This window comes from Corylus avellana, chromosome ca2 (genome assembly GCF_901000735.1).
Source record: "Corylus avellana chromosome ca2, CavTom2PMs-1.0".
Taxonomy (NCBI): domain Eukaryota; kingdom Viridiplantae; phylum Streptophyta; class Magnoliopsida; order Fagales; family Betulaceae; genus Corylus; species Corylus avellana.
This window is the reverse complement of record NC_081542.1, coordinates 29,539,524-29,558,703: the sequence shown is the minus strand read 5'-3', so window position 1 is coordinate 29,558,703 and position 19,180 is coordinate 29,539,524. Positions and strand designations below refer to the sequence as shown.

Below are 19,180 nucleotides of genomic sequence, written 5' to 3'. Positions count from 1 at the left end.
ATTTGAAAAATATGAAAATCAGACCGTTAGATGGAAGAGAACTGTCAGGATTTTTAGTAATTCGAGAAACTGAAATTTCTTGAAAATTTGCAAGAATTAATTCATTCCACAATAAAAACCCCAAACCCCATGACTTGATTTTCCTGAAAATCCCAGCCTTCTCGAGAAAATCTGGCAATGGACACTCCTCTTAACCTCGCAGACCAGTTCTGCAACTGGCTGGAGCTACCCCGAGACGTGACGACGTCAATTCTTCTGAGACTAGACGCCATCGTGATCCTGACTAGCGCACAGATGGTGTGCTTTCTGTGGCGCAAACTCTTCAAGGACCCATCTATGCTGCGCAACCCCCACTCCCACTGGGCGATCTCTGACCTCGAGAAGATGTGCCGCCAAGCCGTCGATCGCAGCTGCGGCCAGTTGGTGGATATCTACATCGAGTACTTTGGCGTAGACGAGCTCCTCAGGCACATCGCTGACAGGTATTTTCTTTATTGTTCAGATTTGATTTGAATCCTGGGCGTGAAATGAAGGTTTTGATTGCTTCATATCAGACAACTCAGTTGAGAGTTGTCTGCTGTGCACGTGTACAAATTGTAAACTAAATTTTTTCAATTATTTAGTTTGTTCTGTTTTCTTGTACAGTTGGAGAGTTGGAGTTAGTTTGAAGATAGTTGTCAGTTGGTTAGTAGTTTGTTATTCTTATAGTCGAGTATATGAACAATTGTATTTCATCATTTAGAAATCAAGTTGAATATACAGAAAGTTCTTTCAATCTCTCTGTTTTTCAATCTGCAGTTCATCTTGTTCATGTGCTCATTTTTCCTTCCTTCTTCTTTGCATTCACCTGTTATAGATTGCAAAGCTTGAAATGGTATCAGATACATAATCACAACTGTGATTCTTCTATGTTTCTTGTTTGTCTTCAATGGAAGACAATATTCCATCCTCTTCTGCTCATCCAAATGATTTTCAAGCTTCAGAAAATCATCCAAACACTTCTCAAAATCATTTGCCAAATCCTTTGTTTCGGTGTAAAATGATTTATGAAAATGTTTTTTCGTATTTTCGAGTATTTTGTGCGACTGAAAATAATAGTCAACAAAAATATTTTTGGTTTAACCAAAAAAGCCTATTTAATTTTCGAAAATAGTTTCCATTTTTGAAAACTATAAACTATTTTCTGATTTTGAGCATCTCATTCTTAAATCGACAAACCCAGCCAAGACGTCGCTGGAACACCGTTGGGACCTAACCGGGACCTGACTGGGACACTGTTAAGACCCGGTTAGGACATTGCCGATTGTAGTGTAAACTGGGTGTTTTGCACCCTCGAATAGGAAGTAGACACCTAAGCTTCAAACACCAAAAAATAATATAACCATTACACCAAATAATTTTTATTCTCTCGACAAAATACCCATTAACAAAACCACTGACAAAATCACTAGAGCCATCATCTTGATTGGGTTTGAAGACTCCGGTGTTGGGTGCTCGAAGGTGGGGTACGGTGGTGGGCGTTAGGTTAGAATAAATAAAAAAGTCCATGATGTGTCGAATTTCTATTGAAGACTGTAAAATAGGGTTTTACACTACATCCTGATAGAATTAACTTTTTTTCTTTTTTTTTTTTTTTTCTTTTCAAATACCCTACAACAGGGCCTTCTAACGTCTACAGAGTAAACCTCAGATTCATGCAATAACACGGATACCTCTACAAAGTTAAACTTAGTTGTTCATTTATCTGAAAATGAATAATTCTGCTCCCCCCACCCCATGTGTGTATTGATCAAGTAGGTGAGCTATAGCCAGGCCCAATGCTCTTAATATCATGTCTCACCAAAACAATATTTTCAAATAAGGCTTGGCTTCTGATGAAGGAATCGAACCCTTAATTTTTCTTTCCCCCACTTCTTCTGAATTTTATGGGCTCTAAGGCATATATAGAAGACAAAGTTGTAAGTAAACCACACTTTTTTTCTGTGGATTTGGGTGAGCTATAAGCCTATAACCAATGCCCTCAAATTTATGTCTTCCCATAATTAAATTTTAGCAGTTCATAGTTACGGCAAAGGTATCTCTTCATGCGGCTTAGATTTGATTCTCACCAGGCCCCCCACACACCCCCCGTAGAGGCTAAAGGCTAAAGCTGTACAGAAACAAAATCTTGTCCAAGGTTGCACGTGGTCCTATAAGGTGGTCGGTATCACGTCCTTAATTTTGATTGGCAGTAGGAGCTGTGGAAAGTACATGAATTGGTTCCACTAGGTTTAAGTATCAGTGGCCATTATTTTGTATTTGTCGGGTTCAAATTGTATGAAGGTATTTGTATAATATTATATAGGTTAACCTTAACTTGGCCCCTCAATGGTTGAGACCCTGCTTGGACCCAGTCGAGACTCGCCAGGTCCAGTTAGGATATTTTTGTAATTTAAAGTGATTGAATATATAAAAAAATATTAAAAAAAAATTGTGATTTTCCATATGCGCCAAACACCGAAAAATATTTTTCCAAAAAAATCATTTTTCAAGAAAATATTTTCGGTGGAAAACGTTTTACATCGAAAAAAAGGAGCCTAAGCTATACATTATAAATCCAAAATCAACAGAAACACACTATATATATATAAGTTGTAGAAATATTTTTCTGTTCTATGAAATATGCTCTTCTAATTGCAACTTTCTATTCTATTCCCAACGGTGGCCATAACGTTTACTGTTGTTTGTCACAAGTCCTCATAAAGTACCAAAAACACTAGTCTAAAACACAAATTCTTATGATTTAATGCACATTTTCAATCAAGTAAATAATTTAATTATAATTTTGAATTAACATGTAACAAATATTTCAAGAAATCAATTCTACTTTGTCATACATAAAACAACAATTTTAAGCAATTAAAAGTTATAGAAGCTTAATTCTTTTTCTAGATAATCAGGGGATCGGAGTGGCCAGGTAAAACTTAATTAGTCCTTTCAATTCCCATTTGCTCAAATGAATGAATGCTGACTACCACAGGTTTAGTAGAAACTTCGTCTCTATTCTAATAGAAAATGATGATTTTAAAATATTATAATGTACATCTTTGAATTATTAATTATTCTTCCAGAACTTCCACAAGCAATATCTACATACAAGGATATATCTGTTAATACAATCCCACAGTTGTTCTCATTTATCTCCCTGAGAGCGAAGCTAATCATTTTGTTGCCTTCAACACTTTGAGACTAACTTAGAATACTCATTGGTGGCTAATTAAAGTCATGGACTATAACACTTACAAATGTTACTATTATTATCTACTATAACAAAGCAATGGCTATAAACAAATCTCTTTAGAGGAGTCTCGAGACTGCTATATTATTTCAAAAGAAGAAACATTACAAGAGCTAGAAACAAACCAGATGTTCTCATATAACTAGCTTCCTTCTGTATCTTTTACAAATTTCGATTTGATCTTCTTGAGTGTGATTAAAATATCTTTTGCATTAACCCTATGTTCAGGTAACTCTGCACAACAATGCAACGCCAACCCCATTATGGATGATATGCAATCTTCTATAGAAGCATTATCTCTTCCGGTTCTTAACAAATTGGCATCGACCACAGTACTTATAGAAAGGCATGATGATTCTTCTACCCAATGCTTCAAACTCATTTCTCCAGCAAACATGTTATCAGTAGGTTTCGTTCTTGTGAAAGTTTCCATCAACAAAATACCATAACTATACACATCGCCTCTTGTAGAAACAATTCCTTGTGACCCATACTCTATTTGCAACATAGCAATTAATCATGAGAATATAATTTTATATTGCACAATAGTCAATGAAAAAAAATTCAAGGATATAAAGTACTAAAGTCAATATTCTACCAAAAGGTTATAGTTATATGTGTATGCATGAATAGAATGACAGATATTCAAGTTCAAGTTGTAGGTTAAAAACATCACCTGGTGCCATATACCCAATTGTAGCAAGAGTCATGGTTCGCATCATAGAATCCCCATCACCTAATAGTTTGGCAATGCCAAAATCAGCAACATGTGCGACCATATCTTCATCTAACAAGATATTGTTGGGCTTCAAATCACAATGAACAATAGGTGTTGAATAACCATAATGAAGGTATTCCAGTGCTGATGCGACATCAATCATTATATTTAGCCTTTGTAATATACTTAAACAACGGTTTTGAGAATACAACCACTTCTCTAGGTTCTCATTAGGCATGTATTCCAATACAAAAGCTTTGAAGTCCATGTTACTACATGTGGTGATGATTTTGACAAGATTCCGATGACGAATATTGCGTAGTACCCCACATTCTGTTTCAAAACTCTTGAATGCCTCCTCTACTTCCAAGTTAAAAACTTTTATTGCAACAATCATTCCATCTGAAAGTGTCCCTTGGAATACTGATCCAAAGCTCCCTTTACCAAGTAAGTTGTTTGGACTGAACCCTTCTGTTGCCTGTAAAAGTTCTTGTTGGGAAATTCTTCTCCATGTTACCAGTGGTAACGACGTTATCTCGAGTGGAAGTCTTGAATTCCTTTTTCTGCATCCTCTCCATAATAATACAATAGCAACTACAAGTACTGTTAACCCAATTGTTGGTAATACATACTTTAGTATAGACGATGTTGCGGTATTTTTTGGTCGAGAAGCACCTTCTTTACATGGGGGAATTTGCAGTCGAGGAGCACCACAAAGTCCATCATTTGATATAAATGATGCAGCAGAGAAGTGTACAAATGGTCCTCTCACAGGAACTTTTCCTCGTAGTCTATTGAAAGAGACATTTAGATATTGAAGGTATGAGAGTGCTTCCAAGGACTTGGGAATCTCTCCAGATAAATTGTTACTCGAAAGATCCAAGAATTGCAAGCTTACCAATTCACCAAATGAATTAGGAATTGAGCCTTCTAATCGATTGTGCGCCAATGAAAGATTAGCTATATCCTTGAGGCTAGCAATTGTTGTTGGTATATTGCCAGATAGTTGATTTCTTGATAACGCTAATACTCTCAAGACCTTCAAATTTCCAATCTCAAATGAGAGAGGACCACTTAGAGAATTTGATGAGAGTTCGACCGTCAAGATATATGTAAGGCTCCACAAGCTCAAGGGAATGACGGAAGTTAATTTGTTGGAATCTAAGTAAAGATCTCTTAGAGAAGTGAGATTATTTACACATGTAGGAATAGGTCCAGAAAGCTCATTTTCACTTAAACCCAACACAAACAAGCTTTGTAAATGACAAAGAGCAGATGGGATGAGACCTTCTAGTCTATTATTAGAAATATCAAGACCTTGAAGCTTGTGCAATCTTCCCACTGTAGTTGGAATAGGTCCAGAAAATTCATTGTCCGATAGGGCAAAAGTGATCAAGTTGTTTAAATTGCCTATGTCTCTAGGAATGTTGCCCTTAATATTGCAATTCGCAATGTAAAGTTTTCGAAGAGAAGTAGAAAGATTTCCAATGGAACTAGGAAGGATGTCATTCAGTGGATTATCTGACAATCCTAAGCTGCTTAGATATCTTAAATTTGACAAAGAAGAGAAAAAGTTGAACTCTGGAGTAGAGGATTCAATGGTCAAATTATTTATTCCTAGGCTGAGACGTTGGAGGAGCCTTAAATTACCAAGTTCTTTAGGAATTAAACCCGAGAATGAGTTGAAGGCCAGTTCTAGATCAATGATTTGTGAAGCATTTGAGATAGAGCCAGGTATTGTTCCTCCGAGTTTGTTTAATCCAAGATAAAGAGCTTGAAGATTTGGAAGGAAGAGGCCTACATTTGATGGAAGATAGCCTGAGAGGTTATTCGAAGTCATACCAATTACTCGCATGGTTGAGATATTAAAGATCTCAAATGGAATTGGACCAGTAAATTTATTATCACTGATATCAAAGGTCTCAAGGTTTTGTAGATTGCCAAATTCACTTGATACTGCACCTGCCATCCACAACCATGCATTATTATTTGAAAGAAAAAATAATATGCTTTAAATGAATCGTAAATACAAATGAATTGGTGTCAAATAAGCCACTCCACCTCTATCCTTGTTTCAAATGCCAGATGATAACTATTTTATTAGTTGAGCTCCATGGATGTGATATTTTGTTAAGTCTTACATTTAAAACCGCAAAGAGCAAGAGAATAGGAAAAAAAGACAAAAGAAAAAAAATAATAATAAAATAGGTCAAAACACAAGTTTTTTAAGGTCACTCTTTGTCTTAAACTAATCAAATACAAGTTTGGTTAGTGTGTTCAATTGTCAAATTTTGCTCTCGTTGGCAAAGACAATATAACTTTTGCAAGTCTTCTTGCATCACGCAAAATGCATTTTGATTGTTCAAGGAAAAAAAAGTATACCTTACCCTAAAGTTTCACTCGATTTGTAATTTGACCTTCAATATTTAAAAATTTGTAATATATTCCAATAAAATATAAAAAATTTGCAATGTGGCCTATCCATTAATAATTTTCGTTTTCTCTTACGAAAATAATCGAAAATACCTAGTTGCCCTTTTAAATTTTTTTTTTAAAAAAAAAACAAAAACAAAAACCAAAAAACAAAGACAAAAACAAAATAAAAAATAAAAAATAAAAAATAAAAAATAAAAAAATAAAAAAATAAAAAAAAATTGGGGGTTGGCCATAGCCACCCCCTTTGCCCATTTGGGGGTGTTCAGCCACCCCATCTGGCCGGATTGGGGGTGCTTTTGCCCACTACTAAATGGCCAAAGGGGGTGGCTTGGCCACCTCAAAACGGCCAGAATAGGGGTGGTGAGCCACACCCATAACCCATGGGGAGTGGCCGACCACCCTTAAGGGGCCAAATGGGGATGGCCGAAACCACCCCCAAAGGGCCCAAACAGCCAGATTGTGGGTAGCGAGCCACCCCCATGGCCCATGGGGATTGGCCGACCACCCCAAGGGGCCAAATGCTGGATTGGGGGTCACGAGCCACCCCCACGGCCCATGGGGGTTTGCTGACCACCTCTAAACCTGAGCCACCCCCACATGGCCAATGGGGGTGGCCGTAGCTAACCCCAATATATTATTTTATTTTCTGATTTTGGTTTATTTAATTGAGGGCATTTTTGGAATTTCTTAAATTACATGGGGGCAATTTTGAAAATTTTAGACCAAAAAATGCATGTGCTAAAAATTTGGTTAACGGAGTGGTTACATTGCAAATTTTTGATACTTTGTTGGGGTACATTGCAAATTTTTAAACATTGAAACTTAAATTGCAAATTGGGTGAAGTGTAATTTTCCCTTTGTTTAATTAAAATATTTCTTCATTCGAAATTAATTTACCTAATATGTCTTTTCCTTCTCCCTTTTTTATGCATGTAAATTCATAAGTATATGTAGCCTTCAGATATGAATCCACATACACAAATAAAGCAACATGTTTATGAAGTATTTATTCAAGCTAAATGGTTTCCCGTCTAACAAAAAATTTCTTGAATGACTTACTAAATGCAATTTCTGCTAACTAAAATTGCCAACAATGCTTTGTGATCAATATTTTCGGGTTTTTAACAACATATAACATTTTTAACACCAAACTTAAAAATGTTTTGCTTATTTTTGAAAATCCTAGAGCATGTTGTTTTTTTTTGCTTTGCAATTTTTTTGGTTTTGCTTTCTTGTTTATGCATTGTATTTTTTTTATTACACTTTTTGTGTGAAGAGTGTATACATGGGTGTTTTGAGATTCTTATTTTGAGGCATATTCATAAAGAACTTTTTGAGAAATTCATATGCCATGATCTTTGCAAGGCTTATAGATGAGATGTTATATGCGGACCACCAAGATTTTTGTTTACATGCTAATCAAATGTTCATGAATGTGTAATGTCTTGTGATGACCTAGAAGTAGTTATTAAATCAAATCATTATTTTGTAGTTGGACCTATAAGAGGTTATGAAAGTTTAATGCTAAAGGACATTTATGTTTTGCCTATTGTAATCTTAGTTCAAACATGTTTTTCTTTGCTACCCTTCTTTGTGTTTTATTTGTGTTAATAAATTTTTGAGAAATAAATTGGTGTTGCAAAGATGTTTGAAATGTTAAGATGGATATATGCTTTAAATGCTCTTTAATTGCTTAATTGGAAATCATTTTAATTTATGTGCGTATGGAATACACTTAGCATGCTTGAGTTGATTATCTTTATAATGAACCGTCTTTGATCCATTCAAGTATGATTTTATTTTGGTACATTTCATTTATGCTATCTCTATGCACTTACGCTTCAAGAAGGAATGTCAATCCATGACAAATTTGTTGTGTTGAACAAACTATATGCATAGGATGGATTTTTTTTGTGGGTTAAAACTGACCAAATGCTGGTTGAACCTAGAACCTATAAATTCTAGCTCAAACCCTTATGTCTTGTATTTAACTTTTATGAAAGACACGTTCTCAAAGAGAAAATCTAAAGTGAAATGTGCAAAATGCCAAAATATTCCAAAAATGAAATTTTCACTGTGTCATTTTTTTGTGCTTGGCTCATCCAAAATTAAAAATCTGGATGTAGCTTTGAGCCTTGTGATAAGACTAAGGGGGAGAGTATTGGATGAGGGTAACTAGGAAATATTCCAAAAATGAAATTTTCACTGTGTCATTTTTTTGTGCTTGGCTCATCCAAAATTAAAAATCCGGATGTAGCTTTGAGCCTTGTGATAAGACTAAGGGGGAGAGTATTGGATGAAGGTAACTAGGCCATAGTAATGTTTGACTTCTAACCTAACAAGCTATGAATTTCTTTCATATGGTTTGGAAGTTTTAATGTGCCTTCTTTGTCAATATTTGTTTGTCCATTGCTTGGCTCTTGTTTGTGGCTTATCACACACAACACATATAGCATAAGTAGTGATGGTACATAATGGCATGACATGAGTTGCAACAATGATTTTGTTTATTCATCTTTTGATACTCTTGCATGCTTTGGTTTTTTTTTTTTTTTTTTTTTTTGGGCACATTCAACAAGAGTTTCTCATAATCTGTAATTTTTGATCATTTATTGGATATACTCTTCTTATGAATACTTCAGTTTGAAACATTTTTTCTTTGTTGATATTGAGTCATACATTGAGGGGTAGTTCTGCTGATCTTTCTTCATGATCTTGCATTTTTCGTCCTTTTTTTTTTTTATATATATATATATGATCATGTGTTTTGTTTATGTTATTCCTGTTCCACATATGCCTTGATGTATTTGGCGAGTGTTTCAGGAAATATGAAGACTTTTTGTCATTCTGTGACAAAAACGGGGAGTAAATATGGGGGGAGATGATGGGATGTCTCGGCATATCAGTTTTGTCACCGAATTGTCCAAGGGGGACTTTGTTAGTATTTTCGTTGGCTTAATTCGGTTCTAAAACCAAGAGGCTACTGGTCATAGGCTTAAACACTGATATAGAATGCTTTGAATCTAATATCCACCGTTCATAATGAGGATTCACATGTCATGAACTTGCCTGCAAAGTTTCAGCTCAATCGGACCACAAATGCTCATCGATCGGAGCTGTTGATCAAGGCCCGACAGAAGTTCCAAAATGTTGTTTTCTCTCTTTGCAGGCCCTGTCCGGAGATGCCTTCCCCCTATCCGGACAGGAGCTCTAGAAACTCAGTTTCTACTCCTCAAGGCCTTGTCCAGACAGCCCATTAACCTGTCTGGACACTCCGTACGTATTATGCCCAAAAACGTGTTTTTAGTGGGCCCAGGTGTAGGGTTTGATGTACTCATATATATACATCCTTATAGACTTGGAGATGTACGAAATTCCACCCAAGGTTTCGTGAGAGGCTGTGCTTAGAAAGAAAATATTTGTAAGCCTAATTATTCCTCTTAGAGGATTTTGTTAGTTTCATTGTGCGCTTCATTAAGAAGTCTATCGAAAGGATCCGGTAAAGGAGAATCACGTTGAAAAAGATTGTGAGTTAGGAAACGAGTTGGAGGCTTGTTGATCTTACAGAGTCAAATGTTCCTAGTGTCTGTAATCTCTGGATAATCTTTTAATAGTGATTTCTTGGGTTTGATTGCCCCAAAAAGGTTTTACTTTTAGATTGTTTTCTAAAAAGTTTCGTCTTCGTCACAAAAATCCTTGTGTGTGATTGTTTATATTTTGGCGATTGTTTGCTTATATTTAAATATTGCTAATTCCGCATTAATTGGGGTTTTGGAATCGTTAAGCGTTTATTAGAGTCTCTTAACAATTCCTTGCTTACTAGATTGGGTTTTGAAGTTGACCTCTAATCAATTGCTTCTATCGGTTGATTCTCTTAGAAGCAAGTATCGCAAGTATCCTTCTTAAAAGCTTCTCCAAATCCTCTTTCTTCTTGGCTTTAAAAAAGGCTTTTGAAGAACATGAGGGTGGTTGAAAAAACAGTTTGTATCTCTATTTCTAGTGGGCAAATGGTTGACATTTGGACCTTTCCTTGATTACTTTGATGCACAATTTCAGGCCTACTCCTAATGAAAATTGGTGGAGCTTCAGGCCTACTCCTAATGAAAGTTGGTGGAGCTTCCGGAATTCTCGGTTGATGACCTTTTTCTCCTTGGTGAACGTGTATGGAACATTAATTTGTTGGAAGACCTTTTTGATCCTCACATGGTTCAAAGCATCCTTAGCATCCATCTCCCTGTTTGCTCTTCTTTTGACAAATGGTTTCAGGTTCCTTCTCCAACGGGTATTTTTTCAGTGAAGTCAGCTCATGAGCTTTCTCTCTTGGTGGGCAACAGGCTCTCTCCTTTTTCCTCTGATGCTTGGTCCTCCCTTTGGGGTCTCAAAATCCAAGCTACGTTGAAGCATTTTCTATGGAAGATTGCTTGGGATATTCTGCCTTCGAGAGCCAAGATTGGCCATTTTGTTGTCTCTCATGATCCTAATGTATGGGTTTGCCCTTTTGTAAAGGGCCATTGGAAACTTTATCCCATATTTTCTTGGATTGTGACTTGGCCAAAATTTTATGGAGAAGCTCTCCTTGGCACAATATAATTGTGGGGTTTTCCTCTAGGCCGATTACTTATTGGATTTCAGCTCTCATTTCTCCGTTGGCTGCTTTGGGTATTGCTAAATCTAAGGTGAGGAAATTTCAGGTTTTTGCTTCCCTTTTGTTGGAATTTGGAGGGCTAGGAATCTTTTGATACTTGATGGGCTAGTGCCCTCTCCAACCCAAGCTTTTTTCCAGGTCACTAGAACCAGGAACCATCATTTTACTGCTTGGAGAGATAGTGCTCTTCCTCCCTTCCCTAGTAGCTGGTTGTGTCAAAGCCAACTTTGATGCGGTGGTTAAAGATTCTTATGCGGTGGCTGCGGCGGTGACTAGTGATGATCATGGGAACATTATTGCAATTGCTACTACGAAGTTCTTCTTTACTAACGTGTTGCAAGGGGAAGCCTTAGCAGCTCTTTTGGCAATTCATTTGTCAGCTTTCTTTGGTTGTGGTTACCTAATGTTGGACGGTGATGCATTACTAGTGGTGCGGGGTATCAACAATCCTCCTTTTTTTTCCTCTTGGATTTTTGCAAATTGTATTTATGATATTAGTTTAGTTTTATCTTTCTTCCAAAGCTGGAATGCTGTTTAAGTGTCTCATTGTGTCAATTTTCGTGCATGTGCTTTAGCTAAATGGGCCGCTTCTCATCATGTTTTTGGAAGCATTCTCACATGATCTCTTATTCTCTCTTCCATTCAGATCATAAATGGGAAGGGTCCTATCTTGTAGTCATTTTCTTCATTCAATTAGAAGAATATATATATATATATATTGACGGTGACATTTGATGGGATTGTTCCCATAATCCCTGTAAATTTTTAATCCATGTAGACATTTCATATTTATAAATGAATACACTGTTTATTCATTCTATCATCGTTGAGCTATGACATATTCTATCTTTTACATGAATATTACCTAATTGTTCATCGTGCATTAAAAAAGGTCCTAGATAACATTGAATATGGATAAGGGTGCGAGTAACACTGTTATCACACAAGGTCTTAGTCCATAAATCATTGTATCCTTAAAGGTTTAAAGTTCACAGTCAGTAAATGAAGGCATTCCATTTTGATAAGACTGTTACACATTAAATCCTTGTGATCTACCTTGATTAATCAAAGTGGTGTCTTCGGGGTTGATGTGTAGTGTGCTGAGTTCCTATAGTATTGAACGGACCAACGAGTGGTCTTTTCAAGAAAAATATTATATATTGGGAAAAGACAATAAACTCCTCAAAAACCTTATTTGGACTTTAGTTCTAAATTCTGAGAAATTCATGGACCCAAATGTGAAAATGTTAATTACTTTGATGTAACAAAGGGAAAGACCTATCGTTGGGTAATCACATATGAACATTGTGGGAACACAGACTTCGTAAAGAAATCCAAAACTTTTGTTAGGTAGACAAAGAAATAAGAAATTTCCCTTTGAGATAGATTTTATGGATATTGTTCTCAAGTCTCTGGTCAGAGCATTTTGGTTGGCGTACCAAAATATATATATGATTTATCACATTATGAGAATATTATAAAATCTGTAACTTAAAGAAAAGAGGTAGTGAATTAAGTGGTAGTATCCTTAGCCTTAATTCAGCTACCTAATATTTCATGGAGGAATCACAAGTTATTATTAAGTCAAAGGAATTAATTTTTTTAAGCAAAAATATTTATTGGAGTGCCGTCACAATTATTTATTGGAATTAATTGGGATTAAAATATTATAGTGTAACAAATGTCGGGAGACATGATTACGGAAATATTTAACCTATTTTTTCCTTTAGGTCCCTCACCAAGCTGATATATATGTTAACCATATAATAGGCTCTCTTATTTATGTTTAGGCTATATGTTTTATTTAATTAAAACATGAGCTAGAGAAATGATTTAAAATTGGACTTGGGATAAAACCCATGAACTTTAAATGAAGCATAAAAGCAAAAGGTAGGAGATTATTTCTGGGCTTGTGCAATGGGTATAGTGAGAAGGGTCTGGGATCAAAATCCCAGGCCCAACTCCCAAGACAAGTGCCAACTTGGCCGAGGGAGTTTTTTCCCTGGACCATGCGGCAAGCATAGAGGAGGCTAGGGTTTAAATCCTAGCCATCCATGATATTCTAGAAGGACTAGAACGCTTGTTTTGATTCCTATCCCACATTGCTTAGATCTGAAATTTCTCTCCCCAATTGTGCCTATAAATAGAGAGGAGCTTCGAGCTCTGAAAATATTCAATCAAGTGTTATTGATCACAGTTTTCAAAAATTCTCTGAAAACTATATTAGTTCTTTATGTTAATGCACGAAAAACAAAAAGTTTAAGTTTTGAGAAGCAAAGCAAGTGCCGACATTCTCTTGGTTATACTTGGTCATTGGTGAGAAGATCTAGAGGCTATGATCTTTCGCGTTCTTGAAAAAGAAAAGAAAAGTTATTTTGTCAAAAAGTCATAGAATTGGCCATTGATCTTCGATGTAAGTCATTCTTGTTCTTGCTATTGTTAAATTACCATCTGTTCTCCGTATGTTCTTGATAAAGAATTCTTGGGCATGGGAATACAATTCTTTTCTGCTGCACAAATTCTCGATTTGTATACGCGTTCCCAACAACATTTGTTATTGTAAGCAGCTTCAAAAAGGCAAATAGTTAATGGGCTTAATTTGAATAAGTGGCTACGGACAGTGGATTGAGCAAGCAATGGCATATATGGAATTCTCTTTATAATGTGGCGTCCTAATAATTATTAGCCAATGAACCCTAATATGACTTTTTTCTTTTTTTCTCTACAGAATGATTCCTTAATCACATATATGGAAATCTCTTAAAGCCTCAATGCACATATACCAATAGCAAACATCATGTCCTACATGCTACAATATTGATCCTTGAAAGCAAAATATTTCGCATCAAACAGAATATATATTTCTAGAAGGGTATCTAATTGTTGAGAATTGATTTTTTTCAATTACTCCCCTCCGTTAGAGATTGTGGTTAAATCAAACAGCAAAAGATGTAAAACGACCTTTATACCTCTAAAACTACAAATAAAATATTATTATTATTTTTTGACATAAAAAAAGTGACCCATCATGAGTCAAATGTGGCCCTCAGCGGGTCACCTTGGTGACCCACACAACCAGAGCCCGGTCACCCTGGTGACCCACGATGGGGACCCAATGACCCGCTGCAATTGTTAGAATTTTATTATTATTATTTTTTTAAATGAGAGCATTTTGGGAATTTCACACCCATCCATCAGGATTTCAAGAAAATCTTAACGGAATGAGGTAATTGAAAAAAAAATCAAAAGATTGATATACTAAAGTGAGAGCTTTTGAATTTTAGAGGGTCTTTTTAAAAGGCGTGACATTTTAGGGGGTGTAAGTAAAGTTTTTCCTAATTTTTAAGAGTAAACTATTTAATTATGCTCACAATCTTTGAACTGAACATTCCTACTTTTTCATGGCGACCAAAAGTGTTTATCAATCAAATTTCAGAAATTAATATCTTTAAATTTTTGTGTTGCATATTAAAATAAATACTAGTTATCGGATCTATGTGCTCTTAGAGAAAAATTACTTTATTGTTAAAAATCTCTTCTTCAATCTTTTCTTTTATCTTTTCAAAACAAAGGGCTAATTGCATTTCCACCGTAAAGTACCATCTCATTTGCATTTACACCTTTAAATTACGACTCACTTGCAACTCGCTCCCCTAAAATACCACTTTGTTACAAGTAGCTCCGAAAGTCATATTTAAGTGTTAAAATTGACGGAAACATTTTTTAATGACAAATTTGCCGTGAATTGAAATGCATAGTTTGCAATTCTTAAAAAAGAAAAAAAGTAAAAAAAAAAAAAAATGAAAGATTTAATATTTGGTTTCTCTTCTCTCTATCATTTTATATCTTTCAATTTCTTGATGGGTGTCACTAGTGGAGGGACTAGTCAGTCGATGAACAAAATTACCTGTTGATGTAAGGGAGTGCCAACCCAAATTATGTAGTGGGTTGCCGCGTGACAACACCTTTGTTTTAGGGGGTGGCTACGTGGCCTTCCCTCTATTATGGATGCAAGGCTTGCAAGCAATGGCCGCTTAGCAACCCCCTTGATTTTCTTGTGCAGGGCAGCCACTTATCAGTAATGGGTGGCTGCTTGTTGTGGACGCGGCCATCCCTCTATTATGGATGCAAGGCTTGCAAGCAATGGCCGCTTAGCAACTCCCTTGATTTTCTTGTGCAGGGCAGCCACCCTCTTATCAATAATGGGTGGCTGCTTGTTGTGGATGTAGGGCCACCCCTTGTTTAGGATGCAGGGGGTGGTTGCTTAGCTACCGCTTCTTGTATAGTGCATAGGGGCTGAAATGCCACCTTCTTGTTGTGTTGTGCATAACCACCCCCTCTTGTTTTGCGTAGGGGGTTGCAGATGCAGGGGGGTGGCCAGTCGTGTGGCCAACTGGCCACCCCTAGTCGTGTCGTGGGTTCAAAATAGTGTTTTTTTTATTTATTTTTTTTATTTTTGGAGTTGGACATTTTTGTAAACTACTAACTTTAAAAATGGGGTATTTTGAGGAATCAACATTATTTTACAACAAACCATTTTGCTGGGTAATTTTGTCTTTAATTTTAACATAATCAAACAGTGGCATTTTTGGAAAAATCAATCAGCGAGTGTATCATGCCAAGCATGTGATGCATTTCTATCAATATTTAACGCTTAGATTTGATTCAGAGACCTAATCGTAATAAAGAGGTAATTTAAGGGTCCAAGTTACAGAGGTATAAGTGCGAATGAGATGGTAGTTTAAGGGGAAAAAATGTAATTAACCCCAAAATTAAATATTATCAAACAACTCAAAACATAAAATACTCAAAACTATTTTCCTGTTAGAATGAGAAAATATGTGTGGAAATAAAAATGGAGCAAATTTATATACATTTTTTCCCCTTTGTTCTTAACCTAGATTACCATCCTCCATAATTTTCCTAAAGCTTTTATTTCCTTGGATGTTGAGGATAAATTATTTTGTACTTTAAATTGAAAGGTACCCATTTCCAAGAAAATAAAAAAGCACATATCCTCAATAAATGATAGCATCTTTATAATCAATCAACTAAATCATGACTAAGCATACATACAAAGTTGTTGTCAAGGTTTAATTGACGGAATCCGTCGAATGTGACAATAGAGCATTTTCTAGTGACAAATTTACTTTGATTTTTTTTTTTCTTAAGCAAAAGGGCGGGAAGGGGCAACCAGTGTAATTTTCCTCCTTGGGCGTGACCATTGGGGTTCCCACCCGCTGTGGAATGTTCGGTTTGAGCCATAGCTACTGCCTGAGAAGGTGAGTCTGTCACCACAGCCCTACCAAAGTGCAAGTTGGTAAAATCCCTTCTTAGTATCATCTAGTTTGCGGACTACTACCGCAACCGGGTTCGAACCCTTGACCACTAGGAAAAAAGGTGGGGGGAATTGAACCTTATCCCCTGCTGCTTTACCAACTCAACTACCACCTTGGTGGTCATTTTTATTGTGAATTGAAATGCACAATTTGCACTTCCTTAAAAGCAAAAGAAAAAATAAAATTTAATATTTGGTTTCTCTTCTCTCGACCATTTTTTCTCTTTCAATCTCACGATGGGTGTACTAGTAGGGGAAGGACTAGCTGGTCGACGAACGAGATTATTTGCTAATACAAGGTAGTGCCACACCTTGTTGGGATTACTTCCTAATGCACAACCCCTTTGTTGTCTTGGGGGTGGCTGCACGGCCACCCCTTTGTTGTGGATGCAAGCAGTGGCCGCGTAGCCATTCCTTCGATTTTCTTGTGTAGGGCAGCCACCCTCTTATCAATAAAGGGTGGCCGCTTGTAGGATGTAGGGGGTGGTTGCTCAATCACCACTTGTTGTATAGTACATAGGGGCTGAGATGCCACCCTCTTGTTGTTGTGTTGTGCATAAACACCCCCTATTGTTTTGTGTAGTGGGGTTGCAGATGCAGGGGTGGCCAGTTATTTTTAAGGGAATTGCAAACAAGATGCCACCCTCTTGCTGTATAGTGAAGGCACATATCCTTAATAAATGATAGCATCCATATAATCTATAATCAATAAGCTAAATCATGGCTAAGCATACCTCCAAAGTTGTTGTCGCTAAGGTATAAATCTGTGAGCATAGTTAAGTTTCCAACTTCACTTGGTATTGCTCCTAGCACAATATGAACAATCATGCATTATTATTCAAAAGAAAAATTAATGTACTTTAAATGAGTTGTACATACACGTGGAAAGATATCTAATAAATCAACCAAAACTTCAAATTAAGATGTAATTAATACTTAAGCCGATCGGCCCACTAATTTCACTCACAAGCCTATTGACCACCTTGTCGGTTGAGTGAGCATTTTATTAGTTAAGCTATGCGAAAAATATTGTTCATCTTCTATTAGCATGAGCCATGGAAGTTGTATTTTGTAAGTCTTAAATTAAAATTTGCAAAGAAGAGGAGAAATGCATGGCAAAATGCAAAATGAGTCCTGCAAAATGCATGGCAAAATAATGGTGGGCACATTTCTTATTGTATAAAACATGCTTTAAGAAGGCAATATACAATGCCTTAATTGCTTAAGTGGGTGTGGACTAAGGAAGCAATGACCATTGCTTACTAGTCAATGAGCCCTAGGGTTTCACATCAGATGAAAAAATTTCTCAGATGTCTTATTGAGTGCAATTTTCTATGACTAAAACTACCGGCAATGCTTTTTGATTAATTATTTTTGTTTTTTACAACAACCCATGGAGAGAGTTAATTATATTTTTGTGTGTGTGTGTTTTTTTTTTAAAAAAAAATCTTTTTCTTTATTGAAAGATATATAAATAAATAGTTTTGAGATGAACTAAAGCGAGACTAAACATACCTCCAAAGTTGTTGTTATCCAGGTATAACCATGTGAGCTTGGTTAAGTTCCTAATTCCTGGATGTACTCTTCCTGTGAATTTATTACGCGATAACAGTAATCTTTGCAATTGTTTACACTTGAACAAAGTGGATGGAATATTCCCTGTAAAACAATTACCATTTAGAAAAATAGACATATTGTGGTAAATGTATAACTTTATGAGCATGATATAATTTCCAATTCCTGAAATATGTCTTCCAAAATTAAGAACGCACGGGCCCAAGCCGAACAATTATTAGTCAATGAGCCCAATATGTCTTTTCATTCTCTATTTCTTTTTTTCTTTCTTTTCTCAAAGATCTAAATCCTGAAGTACACATATAGCCTTGATATATGAATCCACTCAAACGAATAGAGAAACATGTTTTTGGAGTATTTGTTCAAGCTAAATGCTTTCGCGTCTAACAAAAAATTTCTTGAATGTCTTATTGAATGCAATATTCTCTAACTGAAATTAACAGCAAAGCATTGTGATTGATACTTTCAGCTTTTGACAACAAACCAAAGAGAGAGTTAATTATATTTTCGTTTTTGTTTTTTCTTTTTATTTAGTGAAACATATAAATAAATCGCATTGAGATGAAGAAATAAGTTGTCGAGTCATTGTTTGCATTAAATTAATCAAATATAATATGATTAGTGTGACCAATTTTATTTTATTTTATTTTATTTTTTTTGACAATATCAAATCTAATGTAAACAAGATGGGGTTGGGAGAAAATCAACTTATTCTCATTAGAATGAAAGAATGAACATCAGTTACATTATATAGTGAAAACAGAGTATGTTGAATTACATACGCACGGCGGAGCCAGGATTTTAAATAAAGGGGGGCAAGATTTTTTTTTTTTTTTTTTAAATAAAAAAAATAAAGTTAAACAAAAATTAATTAAAAATTAATTAAAGAATATTAACGAATATAATTAACAAAATAAATAAATAATTCAACAAAATTTAATTATTATTTAAAACATATAAATTTAACTTACAATTCATGTTTGACGTTAATTTATTCAGTTGTCTTGGATGTGTGTTCATATTTTGAATCATTGCATGATTTTTTTTTCATTGCTGATAGTCTTGAATATATCATTGTCAATGTATGTAACTAGAAAACCATTCATTCACTCATTTCATATTTGGTGACATAAACTGTTTGATTACATACCTAAATCTTCTTCTAAAAAAAGAGTAGGAAGAAATTGATTT

The 19,180-nt window shown here is 35.6% G+C and overlaps 1 protein-coding gene across 1 annotated transcript; it reads right to left on the bottom strand.

The window, feature by feature from the left end:
* Positions 1-3,253: 3,253 nt before the first annotated feature.
* LOC132169545 (probable LRR receptor-like serine/threonine-protein kinase At3g47570) lies at positions 3,254-18,107 on the bottom strand. The gene is made up of 4 exons (XM_059580567.1): positions 17,930-18,107; positions 17,149-17,220; positions 3,954-5,957; positions 3,254-3,772 (listed from the first exon to the last, which is right to left on the bottom strand). Exons 1-4 carry the CDS (start codon positions 18,105-18,107, stop codon positions 3,420-3,422), a joined length of 2,607 nt encoding a protein of 868 aa, XP_059436550.1. The 3' UTR covers positions 3,254-3,419.
* Between the last annotated feature and the right edge of the window lie 1,073 nt (positions 18,108-19,180).

Coding starts and splice junctions, on each gene's coding strand:
- LOC132169545 (XM_059580567.1), bottom strand. CDS start 18,107: ATGTCTATTTTTCTAAATGGTAATTGTTTTACAGGGAATATTCCATCC. Junction 17,221..17,929: donor GGATAACAACAACTTTGGAG/GTATGTTTAGTC, acceptor ATATTGTGCTAG/GAGCAATACCAAGTGAAGTT. Junction 3,773..3,953: donor AATTGGGTATATGGCACCAG/GTGATGTTTTTA, acceptor TGTTGCAAATAG/AGTATGGGTCACAAGGAATT.